Source organism: Zalophus californianus, chromosome 14 (genome assembly GCF_009762305.2).
Source record: "Zalophus californianus isolate mZalCal1 chromosome 14, mZalCal1.pri.v2, whole genome shotgun sequence".
NCBI lineage: Eukaryota > Metazoa > Chordata > Mammalia > Carnivora > Otariidae > Zalophus > Zalophus californianus.
In genome coordinates, this window is record NC_045608.1 from 9,656,228 (window position 1) to 9,674,124 (window position 17,897).

At 40.1% G+C, this 17,897-nt stretch overlaps 1 protein-coding gene across 6 annotated transcripts in view; it reads right to left on the bottom strand.

Moving 5' to 3' along the window:
* TMEM116 (transmembrane protein 116) overlaps positions 1 to 17,897 on the bottom strand; it is a 181,490-nt gene that overhangs the window by 104,321 nt on the left and 59,272 nt on the right. For 3 of the 6 annotated variants that reach the window (XM_027575602.2, XM_027575603.2, XM_027575599.2), the window contains 4 exons: positions 17,759 to 17,894; positions 14,935 to 15,079; positions 14,111 to 14,184; positions 11,847 to 13,119 (listed from right to left, as the gene is read on the bottom strand). In XM_027575602.2, the coding sequence (XP_027431403.1) occupies positions 12,868 to 13,119; positions 14,111 to 14,184; positions 14,935 to 15,079; positions 17,759 to 17,894 (607 nt within the window). In that variant the 3' untranslated portion in view covers positions 11,847 to 12,867. Of the gene's footprint in view, positions 1 to 5,626; positions 6,699 to 11,846; positions 13,120 to 14,110; positions 14,185 to 14,934; positions 15,080 to 17,758; positions 17,895 to 17,897 lie in introns of those variants that run through there. The other 3 variants (XM_035724019.1, XM_035724020.1, XM_027575601.2) reach the window with 2 other exon arrangements.

Below are 17,897 nucleotides of genomic sequence, written 5' to 3' on the forward strand. Positions count from 1 at the left end.
TGGAGTCCAGGGGTTTTGCCCTGTTGCTAGAGTTGGATAGGTCATTCCTCTCCTCAGACCTGACCCAACATCCTCTCCTGTTCCTATAGGACTGCTTGTGAGAATATCCTTGTTGCCTGGAGTCAGACTCCACCACATTCTCTAGGGCCCAGTGAGATGGGAAAGAAATTATTTTAAAAATAATTTACAGAAAACCCAGATCACGTCATCATAACCTCACATGAATGTAATTATGCCCACAATAAAGACAAAGTATGAAATTAGTTTGATAAAAATTTAGCTTTTTGTATGTTCAAACTTCATTTTTTAAAAAGATTTTATTTATTTATTTGACAGACAGAGACACAGTGAGAGAGGGAACACAAGCAGGGAGAGTGGGAGAGGGAGAGGCAGGCCTCCCATGGAGAAGGGAGCCCGACGCGGGGCTCAATCCCAGGACCCTGGGACCATGAACTGAGCCAAAGGCAGACGCTTAATGACTGAGCCACCCAGGTGCCCCTCAAACTTCATTTTTAAGCTTATTTTTATTGAAATATAATTGACATATAACATTACATTAGTTTCAGGTGCACAACATAAGGATTCATATTTGCAAATATTGTGAAATGGTTACCACAGTAAGTGTAGTTAACATCCATCACCACACAATTATAATTTTTTTTCTTACGATGAGTTTAAACTGTCTTAGCAATTTTCAAATACATAGTACAGTATTAATTAGTCATCATGCTGTATATTATATCCCCAGGACTTATTTATTCTAACTGAAAGTCTGTACTTCTTAGCCACCTTCACCCATTTCACCAACTTTCTCATCCCCTGCCTCTGGCAACTTATTTGTTCTCTGTGTCTATATTTTTGCTTGTTTTTAGATTCCACATACAATTGAGATCATATGGTATTGCTCTTTCTCTAGTGACTTATTTTACTTATCAGAATTCTCTCAAGGTCCATTCATGTTGTTATAAATGGCAAGATTTCCTTTTTTATTGCTTAATAATAGTGTATATATATATATATTATGTATAATATGTGTTTTTCTTTATCCATTCATCCAATGATAAACACCTAGGTTGCTTCCATGTCTTGGCTATTGTAAATAATGCTGCATGAATATGGAGGTGCAGATATCTTTTCAATTTCATGTTTTTGTTTCCTTTGGATAGCCAGTAGTGGAATTACTAAATCATATCATAGTTTTATTTTTAATTTTTTGAGGAACCTCCATAGTGTTTTTTTCATAATGGCTGCATCAATTTACATTTCCACCAACAGTGCACAAGGGTTCCCTTTTGTCCACATCCTAGCCAACACTTGTTATTTCGTGTCTTTTTGATAATAACCATTCTAACAGGTGCAGGGTGATATCTCATTGTACCTTTGATTTGCATTTCCCTGATGATTAGTGATACTGAGTTCCTTTACATGGACCTGTTCGCCATCTGGTATGTCTTCTTTGCAAAAATGTCTATTCAGATGCTCTGCCCATTTTTTAATTGGTTTGTTTTATTGCTATTTAGTTGTAGGAGTTCTTTATATAGTTTGGATATTAACCCCTTGTTAAATACACGATTTGCAGATATTTTCTTCCATTCAGTAGTTGCCTTTTCATTTTGTTGACGGCTTCCTTTGCTGTGGAAGCTTTTATTTTTTATTTTAGATTTTATTTAAATTCAAGTTAGTTAACATATAGTGTAATATTAATTTCAGGGGTAGAATTTAGTGATTCATCATTTGCATATAACATTCAGTGCTCATTCCATCAAGTGCCCTCCTTAATGCCCATCACCCATTTTACTCAATGCCCCCATCCTCCTCCCCTTCAACAGCTCAGTTTGTTCCCTATTGTTTTTTTAAAAAAGATTTTATTTGAGAGAGAGAGAGAGATCGAGAGAGCACGAGCGGAGCGGGGGTTGGGGGGTTGGGAGGGTCAGAGGGAGAGGGAGAAGTAAACTCCCTACAGAGCAGGAAGCCCAATGCAGGGCTCCATCCCGGACTCTGAGATCATGACCTGAGCTGAAGGCAGACACTTAACCACCTGAGCCACCCAGGTATCCAGTTTGTTCCCTATTGTTAAGAGTCTCTTATGCTTTTAGTCCCTCTCTGTTTTTAATCTTACCTTATTTTTCCTTCCCTTCCCCTACGTTCATCAGTTTTGTTTCTTAAATTCCACATATGAGTGAGATCATATATTTGTCTTTCTCTGACTAATTTTGCTTAGCATAATACCCTCTAGTTCCATCCACGTTGTTGCAAATGGCAAGATTTCATTCTTTTTGGTGGCTGAGTAATATTCCATACACCACATCTTCTTCATTCATTCATCAGCTGATGGACATCTGGGCTCCTTCCTTATTTTGACTATTGTGGATAGTGCTGCTTATAAACACTGGCGTGCATGTGCCCCTTGAGATCACTACGTTTGTATCCTTTGGATAAATACCTAGTAATGCAATTGCTGGGTCACAGGGTAGCTCTATGTTTAACTTTTTGAGGAAGCTCCATACTGTTTTCCAGAGTGCCTGTACCAGTTTGCATTCCCACCAACAGTGTTAGAGTGTTCCCCTTTCTCCACATCTTGCCAATATCTGTTGTTTCCTGAGTTGTTAATTTTAGCCATTCTGACTGGTCTGAGGTGGTATCTCATTGTGGTTTTGATTCGTACTTCCCTGATGCTGAGTGATGTTGAGCACTTTTTCACATGTTTTGTTGTTGTTGTTGTTGTTTTAACTTGACAGAGAGAGACACAGTGAGAGAGGAAACACAAGCAGGGGGAGTGGGAGAGGGAGAAGCAGGCTTCCCATGAAACAGGGAGCCTGATGTGGGGCTCGATCCCAGGACCCTGGGACCATGATCCGAGCCGAAGGCAGACGCTTAACGACTGAGCCACCCAAGGATCCATTACCTGTTTTTACCACTGTGTTGAAAGTCTCACTTTGTTTGTGTGTTATTCTTTTGACCTCAGTAAGCATCTTTATGATGGTTATTTTGAATTCTCCATTAGGTGAATATATACCTCCACTTCATTAGGGTTTGCTTCTGGAGATTTATTTGAAACTTATCTACCTGATTCTTCATTTCCTTGACTCTTTCTGTTGTTGTCTGTGTATTAAACAAAGCGGGCACCTCAGTCTTCATGGGCTGGCCTCATATAGAAAACCTCCACTGATCAGTCTAGCCAGAGATTCTGGGCATCTCTACCAACTCTTTACCTCCTTCAGGGAGCAGCAGGAAGCTATGTTTTTGTCTCCTTACTCTATGCTAAGCCAGAGGGAGGAGGTATAGCATCCATCAGTCCAAACCACCATCTCTGTTCTCCACCAGGTGGATACACTATATCAGATCATCAAGGTTCTAAGTCCAGCAAGACTGATGCCAGTTTTGAGGCAATCCTAGAAAAGTTGGGGCATATGATATACAGATTAACTCTTTCCCTCCTCAAGGAGAAGCTGAGCTGGGATTTTTCATCTTCTCACTCTGTGCTGAGCAGGGGGTAGATACTATGATGTCTACCAGTCTAAACTGCCATCTCTGTTCTCCCCCAGGGAAGCTAGACTGTGTAAGTCCCATCAGAGCTCCAATACTGTCATGACAAAATCTAGTCCTCTGGAGAGCCCCCTCAGAAAATCTGGGTGCTAGAAATGCAAACCAACCCCTTCTCTCCCATGGAAGAAGCTGGGAGCTGGGGGGCAGAGGTCTCTCTCTGACCATACAGCACTGTTACATGGGTAGGGATCCTGGCAAGAAGGTGTCCTCAATCTATCAGCAATCAGAGTCTGGATGCATGTTTACTTGGGGTGCAGGAGACTTTCAATTAGTATCTGAATTTCTCAAAAAGGGAATCTATGAAATGTTGCTGTATATGTTTGTTTCTGAGGGGAATGAGGGTCCAGGACTTACTATTCTGCCATCTTCCTAATGTCCTCTTAACCAATTGTTTATTACAAAATTCATGATTTTTTTCATCACTGATTTTTACAGTTGTTCAAATGGGCATAAGAGAAGAATATGCACTTTCTACAGGAAGCAAATATCATATAGGTGTGCATAAAATATCAAGCTTGTTGTTTCTATTATATTTTGTGTGTATACCATTCTTTATTATTTACTATACTGGCAAATTCTGAAAGATATATACTGTATTTAAAACTTCCTCTTAAATTATGTTTTTATCAGCTGTTCCTTATATTTCTTTTCTTTTTTAAAGATTTTATTCATTTATTTGACAGAGAGAGAGCACAAACAGGGGGAGCAGCAGGCAGAGAGAGAGGGAGAAACAAGCTCCCCGCCAAGCAGGAAGCCCGACGTGGGGCTTGATCCCAGGACACTGGGATCATGACCTGAGCCAAAGGCAGATGCTTAACCAACTGAGCCACCCAGGTGCCCCTGTTCCTTATATTTCTAATAGATTTTTAAATGTGTTTGGCACTTGTGTTTTTTTTTAAACTTATTTTGAAATAATAGGAAATTACAAAGATAACATGGAAAGGTCATATATACCTTTCACTGAGCTTTTCCCCTTTGATACAGAAGAGTATCACAACCAGGACACTGACATTGATAAAATGTGAATAGTTCTATGCCATTTTGTAATAGGTGTAGATTTCTGTAACCACCACCATAACCAAGATAGAGGACTCTTCTGTCATCACAAGTTCTCACTCATGCTACCCCTTTATATAGTCATACCACCACTCCTAGCCCACCCCACTATCCCTAACCCCTGGCAAACAATGATTTGTTTTCCATCTTTATAATTTTGTCATTTCAAAAATGTTATACAAATGGAAATGTACAGTATGTAACCTTTTGAGATTGTTTTTGCTCACTATAATGCCCTTGAGATCCAGCTAAATTTTGTGGATCAATGGTTCATTTGTTTTTGCTGCTAATACATGATATGGACTTCCACAGTTTAACCTTTCACCTATTGAGCAACACTTAGGTTGTCTCCAGTTTTGGGCTATTACAAATAAAGCTGCTGTGATTATCTGTGTACAGTTTTTATGAAGATACATTTTCATTTCTCTGGGATAAGTATCTAGAACCATAACTGCTAAGTCACACCATTTGCTTAGTTTAAAGAAACTGTCTGTTTTCCAGAGCTGTTATACAATTTTATATTCCTATTAGAAAGATCTAGTTTCTCTGCGTCCTCACTAACATTTGACATTGTCTATTTTTCAAATTTTAGCTGTTCTAATAGGTCTGTAGTGATCTCTCATGGGGTCTTAAGTTGCATCTCTCTAATGCCTACTGATGTTAAACATCTTTTCATGTGCTTATTTACCATCCATATATCCTGTTCAGTGAAATGTCTTTGTCTTTTGCCTATTCTCTAATTGGATTGCTGAGTAATGAGAGTTCTTTATATATTCTAGATGAGTCCTTTATCAGATATGTGGTTTGCAAATATTTTCTCCCAGTTTTTACCTTGTCTTTTCACACCTTAACAGGGTCTTTTATAAGTTAAGAGTTTTGGGGCGCCTGGGTGGCTCAGTCGTTAAGTGTCTGCCTTCAGCTCAGGTCATGATCCCAGGGTCCTGGGATCGAGCTCTGCATGGGGCTCCCTGCTTCTCCCTCTCCTACTCCCCCTGCTTGTGTTCCCTCTCTCACTGTGTCTCTCTCTGTCAAATAAATAAATAAAATCTTTGAAAAAAAATTCCTCACTAAGCCCTAGGTTCTAAAGATGTTCTGTATTTTCTTCTAAAAAGTTTTATAGTTTTACATTTTACATTTAAATCTATGACCATTTTGAGGTGATTTTTGTATGTGAGGTTTAGGTTGAGGTCATTTTTTTTTTTTTTGGTCTATATGTATCTAATTTTCCAGCACCATTTGTTGAAAAGACTGTCCTTCCTCCATGCAGTTGTTACTGCTCCTCTGCCAAAAACTAGTTGGCCATACATGTGTGGGTTCTCTTTTCTTTTTGCTTGATCTATGTATCTATCCCATCACCAATACCACACAGTCTTCAAATTGAAAAGAGGGGTTCCTCCTATATGTTATTCTTCTCCAAAATTGTTTTAACTGTCCTAGTTCCTTGCCTTTTAGAAAATTTATATTTACATAAATATATTTATATTTTATATGTAAATAAATACTTCACAGTCCATACATATATCAAGTCAGCATGTTGTATACTTTCATATATATGCCACTTTATTCATGAATTATATACTTCAATAAAGCTGGGAGGTAGTTAAAGAGAAAATAGACCAAAAACTTGATAGAAAAGGGGGGAAAGGCATGAACAGATAACTATTAAAAGATACAAAAATGACCTTAAACATATTAAAACATGTTCAAATTCATTCAAATTAGAAAAATACAAGTTAAACTACACTGAGATGCCACCTCTCACCTATTAGTTTGGTGAAAATTAAAATTTATGGTAACATACCCTGTTGCTTACAATGTGGAAAAATAGGCACTCTAATACATTGCTGGTGGAAATGCAACTGGCAAAACCCTTTTGAAGGGGAATTTCAAAATATCAAACAAAGCTACATTTACAGTTAGTTACAGAGGCGCTGCTTCCCCATTTTGTGGAGGAACTTGCCTCCACAAAAATACATATGTGCAAGATTATTTGTTGATGTATTGTGTGTAATTTCAAAACAATATAAACAATTGAGAAGCCCATACACAGAAGAGTGATTGAATAAATTATATCCACAAAATGGAGTTCTATGCAGCTGTAAAAACAGAGAGAGAGAGAGAGAGAGAGGGAGAGAGAGAGAGAGAGAATGAGGAATATCTCACTGAACTGCTATGGAATGATGTATAGGATGTATCTTTAAGTTTAAAGAGGAAAATGCAAAATGTTACACTACATTTATATAAGAAAGAAGAGGATAGAGGCGCCTGGGTGGCTCAATGGTTGAGCGTCTGCCTTCAGGTCAGAGCATGATCCCAGGGTCCTGGGACCGAGCCCCGCGCCGGGCTCCCTGCTGAGCTTCTCCTCTGCTTCTCCCTCTCCCTCCGCCCTTCCCCACCACTCGGGCTCACTCTCTTGTGCATTCTCTCTCTCTCAAATAAATAAAATCTTTAAAAAAGAGAGAGAGGAGGATACAAGAAAATATACACGCATCTACTAATTTGTGCAGAAAAAAATACAGGAAAAACAAACTAAGTACTGTTAAGACTCATGGCTGGGAACTGGGTGGAGAGAAGGAGGACACGGGCTAGACTGAAGGCTCAAGGAGGCGTACTCTGCATACTCTTCTCCAGTACACTACTGAGTTTTATTTTTTCTTTTCTTTTCTTTTTATTTTTTTAAAGATTCTATTTATTTATTTGACAGAGAGACACACAGCGAGAGAGGTAACACAAGCAGGGGGAGCGGGAGAGGGAGACGCAGACTCCCCGCGGAGCAGGGAGCCCGACGCGGGGCTCGATCCCAGGACCCCAGGACCGTGACCTGAGCCGAAGGCAGACGCCCAACGACTGAGCCACCCAGGCGCCCCTGGTATACTCCTGAGTTTTAGAATCGTGGTAATATTTCACATTTTCCCCAAATCATCATCATCCAAAAGGTGGGGGAAAACCCAAAATGAAATACAAACAGTAACATATGAACTTAGCTGTATTCAAAATGAATAATACCGCCATAATATCTAGAATAGGTCTAGATAAAGAATTATAACCTAGATAACTTTAGAAAACATTATTTTGACCTCATACCATAAGGCTAAAGAGAAAAAAGAACTGAACGCAAATACCGTTCTCCAGTTCACATATTTGCTTTTCACAGAGCCATGGGTTATTCTAATACTTTACATGTTTTCCAGGAATAAGCCAATACACATATTGTGAATAACAAAGAAAGAAAAAGGAACTGGAGGTTTGCAAAGGGCTGAATGGTTCAGAGTAGGGATGGTGCAAAATGTGACCTACCCAGAGATCTACAAACCCCTGCTCTGGAAACATTTGGTTTCAATGACTCAAAAGAACAATGAATGACAGGAGGGGAAGACTTCCACCGGTACTGGGAATAAAGGAAGAAGTTATAGCTTTTTCTTTTCTTGGAGCCTGATCCTGAGTCATAATACTGATAGGATCTCTGAAAGTTCCCTCCCCTTAGTACACTCCTCTATGAAGATACCAGGAGCTCAGCTAAGCAGCACTAAAACTTTGTGCTTTCATGAAGGTTGCAAAGTAAGAGCACTCCTGTGAAGAGAGACCACAACAGGAGTAGGAAGAGGCACAGTCAAACAATAGATGTCATCTTGTAACTCCCAGGGTGGGAGCAGCTATCCTTGCAACAGGCAGCAAAGCTTTGAGCTTTAGCCAAACTGTGTTACTGACAAAGGTTTGGATCTCAGGCAAGGCAACAGAGACAGAGGTGTAGGATCATTAGTTGTTTCAACTGGGCCATGACAATGACAACCCCAGTTACTTTGCCTCCCTTATGCACTTCCTTCTATGAAATCAAGCGGTCATGGGTAAGGTTTAGAGTGATTTTTCTTCCAGGAGTTCCTGAATGGGGCTCTTGAGAATGAGCCCTTCCTATATTAAGCTACAGGTCATCTTATTGCTGATAGTGAATATTCTTCAAGGGATGCATTGTAAATGGAAATCTCTTTATTATAAAACAGTCATCCCTAGCAACTTGATAATATTCAAAGGACGGGAAGCAAAAGCAGAAAAAGTGTCCTATATTCTGCTCATACAAGAAAAATGGCCTATTATTAATTTGAAGCAAAAGAAAGGATTATTTATCAAGAACTTCCCTGTTTATACACAACAAAATGGGATACTAGGCTTGACATGCCTTTTATTCAGGATGACTGGATGTTTAGAGGATGACCTGCATTCTCTTGTGACTATTAGCACCTGCTCAGGGCTATAAAGGGAGTCCTGACTTTACATGACACTGTCTTTGGCATCAAGCCTATATATACTTCAAAGAATTTTGGGCATATGGTTTTCAGCATATCTTTAAATCAGGTTAGTCTTGTACAGTGAGTGGAGATAAACAGGAGAAGCTCTTAACCACTTCACAATTTCAGAGCAAAATAGAACCCTCTTCCTTTTCAATGTCCTGTATGTGGTCACTTTCCAAGCATGCCGAAACATTTACTGTGGTTGACAATATGCAGTTCCATATGTGGAATAATAATGCTACCAAGACAATACAGATGGTAATTGATGTTCATATTGACAGGTACAAGAAGAAATTACATGTGACAATATTACTTACAGGGTTAAAGATATGGACAGAGAGAAACCTAGTGAAAATCTCCCTGAATTCACAAGAAACACTACAAAATTTTAACTGCTAGAGAGACTGGCATCTTTTGAGAAGAGTGAAGCATAATGTTGCTCATATGGTCATTAGCCAAGGTCTTGGGAAGTACCAAAGCCATGCATTTCTTAGTGGTATCTGTACTGCTAAGAATTCAACCAGTGTTGAATCTTTCTGTCATGAAAATATACCACATTTCACAGCTCTTATGGCTCACAAGCTTGGCCAAAACTTGGGAATGAAGCATGACCATGTGACCTGCAAGTGTCATGGCAAGAACTTCTGTCCTATGCATGAATTTCTTACTATAGATATGGGATTCAGCAACTACAGCTTTGACTATTTCCACTGGCTGTTGCATAAGCATAGAGGGTACTGCCTGTTCAAAAAAACCTGAGCTCCAAAGCTCCTTTGGAAAGCCATATTGGGGGGAAAAAAAAAAAAAGACAGTAGATAAAGGAAAAGAATGTGATTGTGGCAGTGTCCTTAATTATTAAAATGATCACTACTGTCTGCCCTCATGCCAGCTGAAGAAAGTTTCAGACTGCACATTTGGGATCCTTCTACAAAACCAGCAAATTTCTACACCCTGCTGCCTCAGAGTACATGAGTGTGACCTCCCAGAACACTGTACTGGCATTTCCAGGTGGTGCCAGACAGATACCTGCAAGCAAGATGGCATTCCTTACAAAGAACAAGGTTACTGTTACCAGGGCTGGTGCTGAAGTGTGGAGAATCACTGTGTTAAAATCTTTGGAAAGGGCATAAAGGTTGCCTGGAAAGTTGATATCATTACATGAATACAAAGGGGACAGGTTTGGAAACCATGGCAGTGAATCTAAGGGGATGATTAAGGTCTTCAGTAAGTGCAAGGCCAAAGATGCAAAATGTGAAAGGCTGCTGACTGAATTAAAAAACATCAAACACTTCCCCACTTCCCCATGTAGGACGTGTGGTGTTGGAGTGCAGAGTTTTTTGAAGCCACAGACAGAGCTGATGAGAGGGATGGGACCCGACGTGGTTCACAGATCTATATTAATCAAACCTGCTTATATGCCACTGAGTGGAATACAGTGGGTGGAATATAGGTACCACTATATCCCACTATGACTACAATCCGGACAAGTGTCATATGAATGTCACTGTCATTCATAAAAATGTCATTCATGTCAATGTCATTCAAACTGTGTTTTTGAATAGTGGCCCAGCTCCATGTGTCCCCTCTGACTCTCAGTATGACAAAAAGCTTATAATCCTAATCTGGATCTTCCCTAGCCTTTTACTATTTCTCATTCCTACTACCTTTTTGTTTACTTATGTCCATAGAAGATCTAAGACCAGTGTCAATGCAAAACATTAATCAGAGAAGCAAGATGAACAAACCTGACAAACATTTGATGATTACCTTCTTTCTGGTAATAAAGCCAAATATGAAGTGATACAAAAAGGACTTTTTTTGGGCGCCTGGGTGGCTCAGTTGGTTGGGCAACTGCCTTCGGCTCAGGTCATGATCCCGGAGTCCTGGGATCGAGTCCTACATCAGGCTCCCTGCTCTGCGGGAAGCCTGCTTCTCCCTCGGCTTGTGTTCCCTCTCTTGCTGTCTCTCTCTCTCTGTCAAATAAATAAATAAAATCTAAAAAAAAAAAAATTAAAACAAAAAGGACTTTTTAAAAAAAAGATTTTATTTATTTATTTGACAGCGAGAGAGGGAACACAAGCAGGGGTAGTGGGAGAGGGAGAAGCAGGCTCCCTGCTGAGCAGGGAGCCCGATGCGGGACTCGATCCCAGGGCCCTGAGATCATGATCTGAGCCGAAGGTAGACGTTTAATGACTGAGCCACCCAGGCGCCCCACTAAAAGAACTTTTTTAAGAATTGGACTCTGTAGTTCTGGTGTCCCTCAAGGTCTACAGAAATAGAAATTCTTTTTTTTTTCATCTGTCTCTCCAAATGTTGAATACTTATTCATTTCTAAATTAAAAGAACTTAAAGCAGCTCCCTATGTGAAGCAATCTTTCTTGTTCCATGCTATCCAGATCAAGTTTCAGAGCTATAGGGCAATGACAGGCCTCAAGATATGTTTTTGACATAACAAGTCCAGGTCACCCTCCACAGTAAGGGTGAAGCTCAAGGCCTCAAACCTAAAGAGCTGTTAACCGAGCTTCCTAACATTTCTACAGAGAGTTGCTTTGGAATGATCTCTGGAACTTATGTTTCAGAGTATCCTATCTAATTCACCATTGTAATCTACTCTGTCAATTTTCTCTAATCTTAAGGATTTTTCCTTGGACAGACCAAAGGAGTATATCAGGTGAGAAGCATCTCATTACTAGTTCCAGGTGTTTTAGTTGATTGTCATTCCAGCTACTTTGTCCATTTGGCTTTTCCTCTTTGTTGTGGCATCACAGTATCTGATGCCCTGGCCTCAGACTGACTTTGTTCATAACTTAACTGAAGAGATAAAACATCACTTGTTGTGTGATTAAAGAAGAGGTGCCTGGGTGGCTCAGTCAGTTAAGTGTCCGACTCTTGGTTTCAGCTCAGGTCGTGATATCAGGGTCCTGGGATCGAGCCCTGTGTCGGGCTCTATGCTCAGCATAGAGTCTGCTTGTCCCTCTCCCTCTGCTCCACCCCCTGCTTGCACTCTCTCAAATAAATAAATTAAATCTTTTAGAAGAAGAAGAGGAGGAGGAGGAGGAGGGAAAAGGGAGGGGGAAGAAGAAACGGATTAGACATTCCTACTAGTGAATGAGGCTTTGCAGTCTTGGAATCTTTTCCTTACCAAAAGGTTCCTTCTAGCCATTCATTCACTTATTCATTCATTTATTCTATAAACATACATTAAACACTTACCATTAGGTTAAACCATGTAAAATTGATGATATTATGCCATTTTCATCTACAAAAATGGTAAGTTTATATGGTTCAACCTAATTCTATGTCCAGGCACTATGAAACCTACTTTTGGACTTTTGCTTATAAATGGGAGTTGAGAGTTTTTGATACCTAAAATTTCTTTTAATCCTGATTTCTCTGAAATCTTATTATCCCCTCTAACTCCATAAGATTGGCCTTAATTTCCTAGAGCAGATGGTTCCTACTGTTAAGACTTAAAACAGCACTGAACAAATAAGAGAGTAGGATGTGCCTGAGGATCCCTCTGTCAGTTTTTTGATAGTTACTGTCCTTGCTTCTTCCGAGTTTCAAAAACTCTTCAAAGAACAGAAACCCAGGACTTTCTTTGTCCAACCTCAGAGAGAATAACAATACTAGCAAAATCTGAGCAGGCTGCTGCATGCCACCCTACTTCTCCCACAACCATGGAGTAGAGAGCCTGGAAATGGCACATATAAATAATAACCTGGAACTTATCTAGAAGAGATTTAAACAAATCTAGTATTCACTGAGGTGACAGGAGTCTATCTCTTAGAAGGAAAGTGGCTTCACCTCTCTGAACAAAGACTTGAAGAATTACTAGTGAATCTGAGAATAACAGAGAGATCCTGCCCAATTCAACAAGAAAAGCTACTAACCACAGCACTACATCCTCTTTCACTTTCATAGTTTAAGGCATGGTTGGAAAAGACTTGAGATGTTTCCCAACACTCTTCTCAATCCATTAGTGTGGAATAATTCTGGTTCCTGGATGTTCCAGTATTACAGTTTCAAAGAATGGTGGAGGGCTGGTAGCAAAACCAAGGGTAGACTCCATTGTATCTAGGCCCCTGCTATAGAATCTCTTCTGTGAACATAATAATGGTGTTTGGGTGTCTGCATCACGCCGAGCCTGTTGCTTTAGTTGGTAGAACTTGTATTGTGTCCAGCTATATACTCCACAGTTGAGCAGACCCTGGGATGATGCTGTTAGAGCCTGGAGGAGATGAAGTGATGGAATCCATCCTTCAGGTGTTCAGAGATCCAGGGAATCATCCCCATTCCCCTTATTTATATTCATTGTTATATTTGTTTTATCTCAAACAGCAAGATCTGGTGTCAGTTTTTTATATTTTTCTAGTTTTTTTTTATTATGTTCAATTAGCCAACATATAGTACATCATTAGTTTTTGATATAGTGTTCAATGATTCATTAGTTGCATATAACACCCAGTTCTCATCACAACATGTGCCCTTAATACCTATCACCCGGTTACTCCATCCCCCCACCCCCTAACTCTGTAACCCTCAGTTTGTTTCCTGGAGTCCTGAGTCTCTCATGGTTTGTCTCCCTCTCTGATTTCTTCCCTTTCTAGCTCTTTCTGAACTCACTCTTTACACTGTACCTTGTTATGGATGACTGAAAGTTGGTCATACTTCTTGGCATATATATAAGGAAAATGAACTCGTTTCAATGCCCTTCCTTATTACTTCCATTTCCCAGGTCAGGTTTGAGACAAATGCCCTATCAGTATAGTCAGATAACTCAAAAAAGGCTTCATAAGTCTGATTAAAGAGGAAAAGAGAGAATTGTTCTATATCTGTATTCCTCTCTCCCCATTTACCTAGAATAGCTAATTTATGCCATTCAATTCACTCTGGGTGGGGGAGAATTATGTTACTATCAGTGTTTCATAAAAACATTATCTGGTCAATCTTGTTTTTTTGCTACCCATCCCTTAAAAACACACCAATAAAATGAAGTTAACTAGAGATACATATGCTCTGGAATGCATGGCAGCACTTTCACAAAAGTATCTACTTCATCTGTGAGGAAAACCTCACATTCTTCATAACAATATAAATAATACATCTTCTCTTTGCAACATAGAAATAAATATGCTAAGGGAAAAAACTGTGCTTACTGAGTAATGTCAGTGTAAGAGAACAGGATAAGAGGGTATAAAAACAGATGTTGAAGGTGTTACCTGGAGAACACAGAGGGCCATGTGAAGTTTCACGTCCTGTGGCTTAGTCAACTTTATGATCATCAGAATGACAGCTGTGAAAACACAAAGTATAAATCTTCTTGCCAGCCCTACCTGTCTGAGCATAAAACTCCCCAATATAGGGACGCCTGGGTGGCTCAGTCGTTAAGCGTCTGCCTTCAGCTCAGATCATGATCCCAGCGTCCTGGGATAGAGTCCCACATCGGACTCCCTGCTCAGCAGGGAGCCAGGTTCTCCCTCTGCCTGCCGCTCCGCCTGCTCCTGCTCTCTCTGATAAATAAAATCCTAAAAAAAAATTCCCCAGTATACATGCCTACACACCGTGAGAGATAAAGGTATAAGCATAATGAAGACTAGGAGTGAGATTAACCAGTCACATAAAACCACTGGGCCTCCGGTCTCCAACTTCTATTCCTCACTGACTAAACTCTGCAGGTTCTTAGTGTAGCAATGATGGTAAGACACACTATGGGAGATAAGTTACACTTCTTAGTGTTTTAGAATTTACCAAGCTCTTTCATAAGCATTATCCAATCTGATCCTCACTATACTTTGTGTAGTAGGAAGGGCGGGTGTTAATATCTCTGAGCTCTCTCAGGATGTTTCCTCTCTTAGGCTGCATCTCATGTCTAATTACCTTAATTTCTAAAACACAGGAATAAAAAGTAGGACCAACAGAGATTTTTACGGCTGGACAGGAATTTTACAAGTTTCAGTCATCCTTCTTGATGAGCCCACTTTGCTTGATCAGAACCCAAGAGGTGCGCTCATCATTACCCAGCTCTTCCCATTAAGATACCCACCTGGGCCCCAGCAGCAAGAGAAGGCCACTGGGTAGAAGCGTACTCGCTGCTCCACAATGTGAATCACTGCCCACTGTTCACTCCCCAGGAAGCCAGTTGATTTCACAAACTTCTTATACAGAGTCTGGGCTTGGATGAGTAAGACCTAAACATGGGTACATAAGTGAGTAGTTTGCCTGAGGCTTGGTAAAGCTTCCCAGCTCTAGCTTCCTCTTGTTGTAGAGGAATCACTTCTCTCAGGATCTGACAGCAGGAAAACTCATTCTCCTGTCTTTACCATTTAAGACTGGGCTTTTTCTGAAAGAAAATCATCTTCAGAGTGAACTTTTGCTTAGCCAGGGGAAATGGACAGATATTGGACAAACCTGTGGTTACCATGTTCAATACATAAACTTGACATCAACCCTCAGGCTTTTTTTTTCCCCCCGAGGCTAATTACAGTATGTATGGGAAGTTAAAGCTAAGATCTAACCAGACCCTCTTTTATAAACAGTTTACTAGAGATTGTGTTAGAAAGAAGTCTGTGCTTAAGACCCTTAGAATAAACACATCAGCACCGTGGCTGAGCTTAAATTCTCAACTCTAAGCAAAAAAAAAAAGTTTTAGGAAGTCTCTTCTTGCCCTTAGATGGAAAATAGACTGTTTTCCCCTTCCATTTGGGGGCTATCCGTATAAGGTTAAGCTAATGAAACAAATATAAATCAGTTCAGAAGTCCAACGTGCTTTCTGTGGGAAGTAAATTAGGTAATAATCTTGGTAACAGATCTGACAAATCTAAAATTTTCCCTAATAATCCAGACCCACTCTCTAAGTTAATAAGCCGATTATTTAAGTTTAGCCATGTAGCCATTCCTTTCCCCACAGACATAGGAATCAAAAGGAGGCTTTTACTTATTTGGGAATATTTATATCTAGTAGAATCAGTTCTGATTCTGAATGCCCACTGAAGCTTGTGTTATTTAAAGAAGCAATCATATGATCTCACTGATATGAGGAATTCTTCATCTCAGGAAACAAACTGAGAGTTGCTGGAGTGGTGGGGGGTGGGAGGGAAGGGGTGGCTGGGTGACAGACATGGGGGAGGGTATGTGCTACGGTGAGCGCTGTGAATTGTGCAAGACTGATGAATCACAGATCTGTACTTCTGAAACAAATAATACATTATATGTTAAAAAAAAAAAAGAAGATAGCAGGAAGGGAAAAATGAAGGGAGGGAAATCAGAGGGGGAGATGAGCCATGAGAGACTATGGACTCTGAGAAACAAACTGAGGGTTCTAGAGGGGAGGGGGGTGGGGGGACGGGTTAGCCTGGTGATGGGTATTAAGAGGGCACATTCTGCATGGAGCACTGGGTGTTATATGCAAACAATGAATCATGGAACACTACATCAAAAACTAATGATGTAATGTATGGTGATTAACATAACATAATAAAATAAAACAAAAAAAAACCAAAAAAATAAAGAAACAATCAAGTATCCCCAGGGTGCTAGGCTCTGGGATACCTGCCTCTCTTGTCAATCAGTTCTAAATGTAGATCATCAAAATCATCTTAATATAAACTATTCATTTCACCCTCTTTACAAAGTTGCTGATTTGAGCTAAGCTATCTCTATAACTTATTTTTGTATTTTTAAAGATTTTTTTAAAAATTTTTATTTATTTGAAAGAGAGGGACAGCAAGAGAGGGAACACAAGCAGGGGGAGTGGGAGAGGGAGAAGCAGGCTTCCTGCTGAGCAGGGAGCCCAATGTGGGGCTCGATCCTAGGACCCTGGAATCATGACCTGAGCCGAAGGCAGATGCTTAATGACTGAGCCACCCACGTGCCCCTCTGTAACTTATTTTTAAATTGTTAAAGGAAATTCTCCATAATTTTATTTGGTTTACATGTGCCAGCTGCGCTAGCAAAACAAAACATATCCATGGGATCAATTTGCTCTGCAGACAGACAGTTTGTAATCCTTGAACCAGCATATGGAGAGAGGAGAAAATGACACTGAAAAGTAGACATGGCAAATAAAAAGGCATATTCACTTGTGTGCTGATTTTGTACTAGGCAGTTATGTGTAAATAACATATTATTCCATGGCTAATTATTTTAACTGTACATCATTCTGATGATGTCAAATGAGTACTTAGTAAATGCCTAAGCCCCTTAGCACTTTAACCCCAGGTAGACATAGCATAAATACATTTATAGCTAGTAAAGGATTGAGAAAAGAAAATTCCTTCATTATTTGGAAAATTATCAAATTATAGGATTTTTTAAAAAATATTTTATTTATTTATTTGAGAGAGAGAGAATGAGAGATAGAGAGCACTAGAGGGAAGAGGGTCAGAGGGAGAAGCAGACTCCCCGCTGAGCAGGGAGCCCGATGCGGGACTCGATCCCGGGACTCCAGGATCATGACCTGAGCCGAAGGCAGTCGCCTAACCAACTGAGCCACCCAGGTGCCCTGGAAAATTATCAAATTAAATCAAAGCACATTTCCTATGTTCTGGAGTGTTATCCTGTATAAAGGACATACTTGACATATACTAGTTTTCTGGTCTGGTCTTCCATGAGGATCCACAGGAACATATATTAATTAGCCCTAGAGTGAGCATAATTCTCACATAATGACTACAGACTCTTTCCCCACCAATCATTTAATCTTGAGAAGTCCAAATACTGAGGTAGCAATTAAATTGTCAATATCTCTTGGCTACTTCCTTAGTTCTAGGACTTTAGGAAATGCCTCTCCATCCCATTTTCCCAGTCCCCGGGAATAATGTCCCATCCCTCCCAATCCCCTCTTTCCATAAAAGCAGGTGAAACCATACCACAATGGTGATGAGGCTGAGGAGAAAGGTGGTCAGGAAAATGGTGACCCCATAAAAATAAAGTGTGCTACAGACTGATGTGTTGGCAGAAGGCAGTTCAGCCACGGCTGACGGTGGTGAGTACATCAGAATACACCTA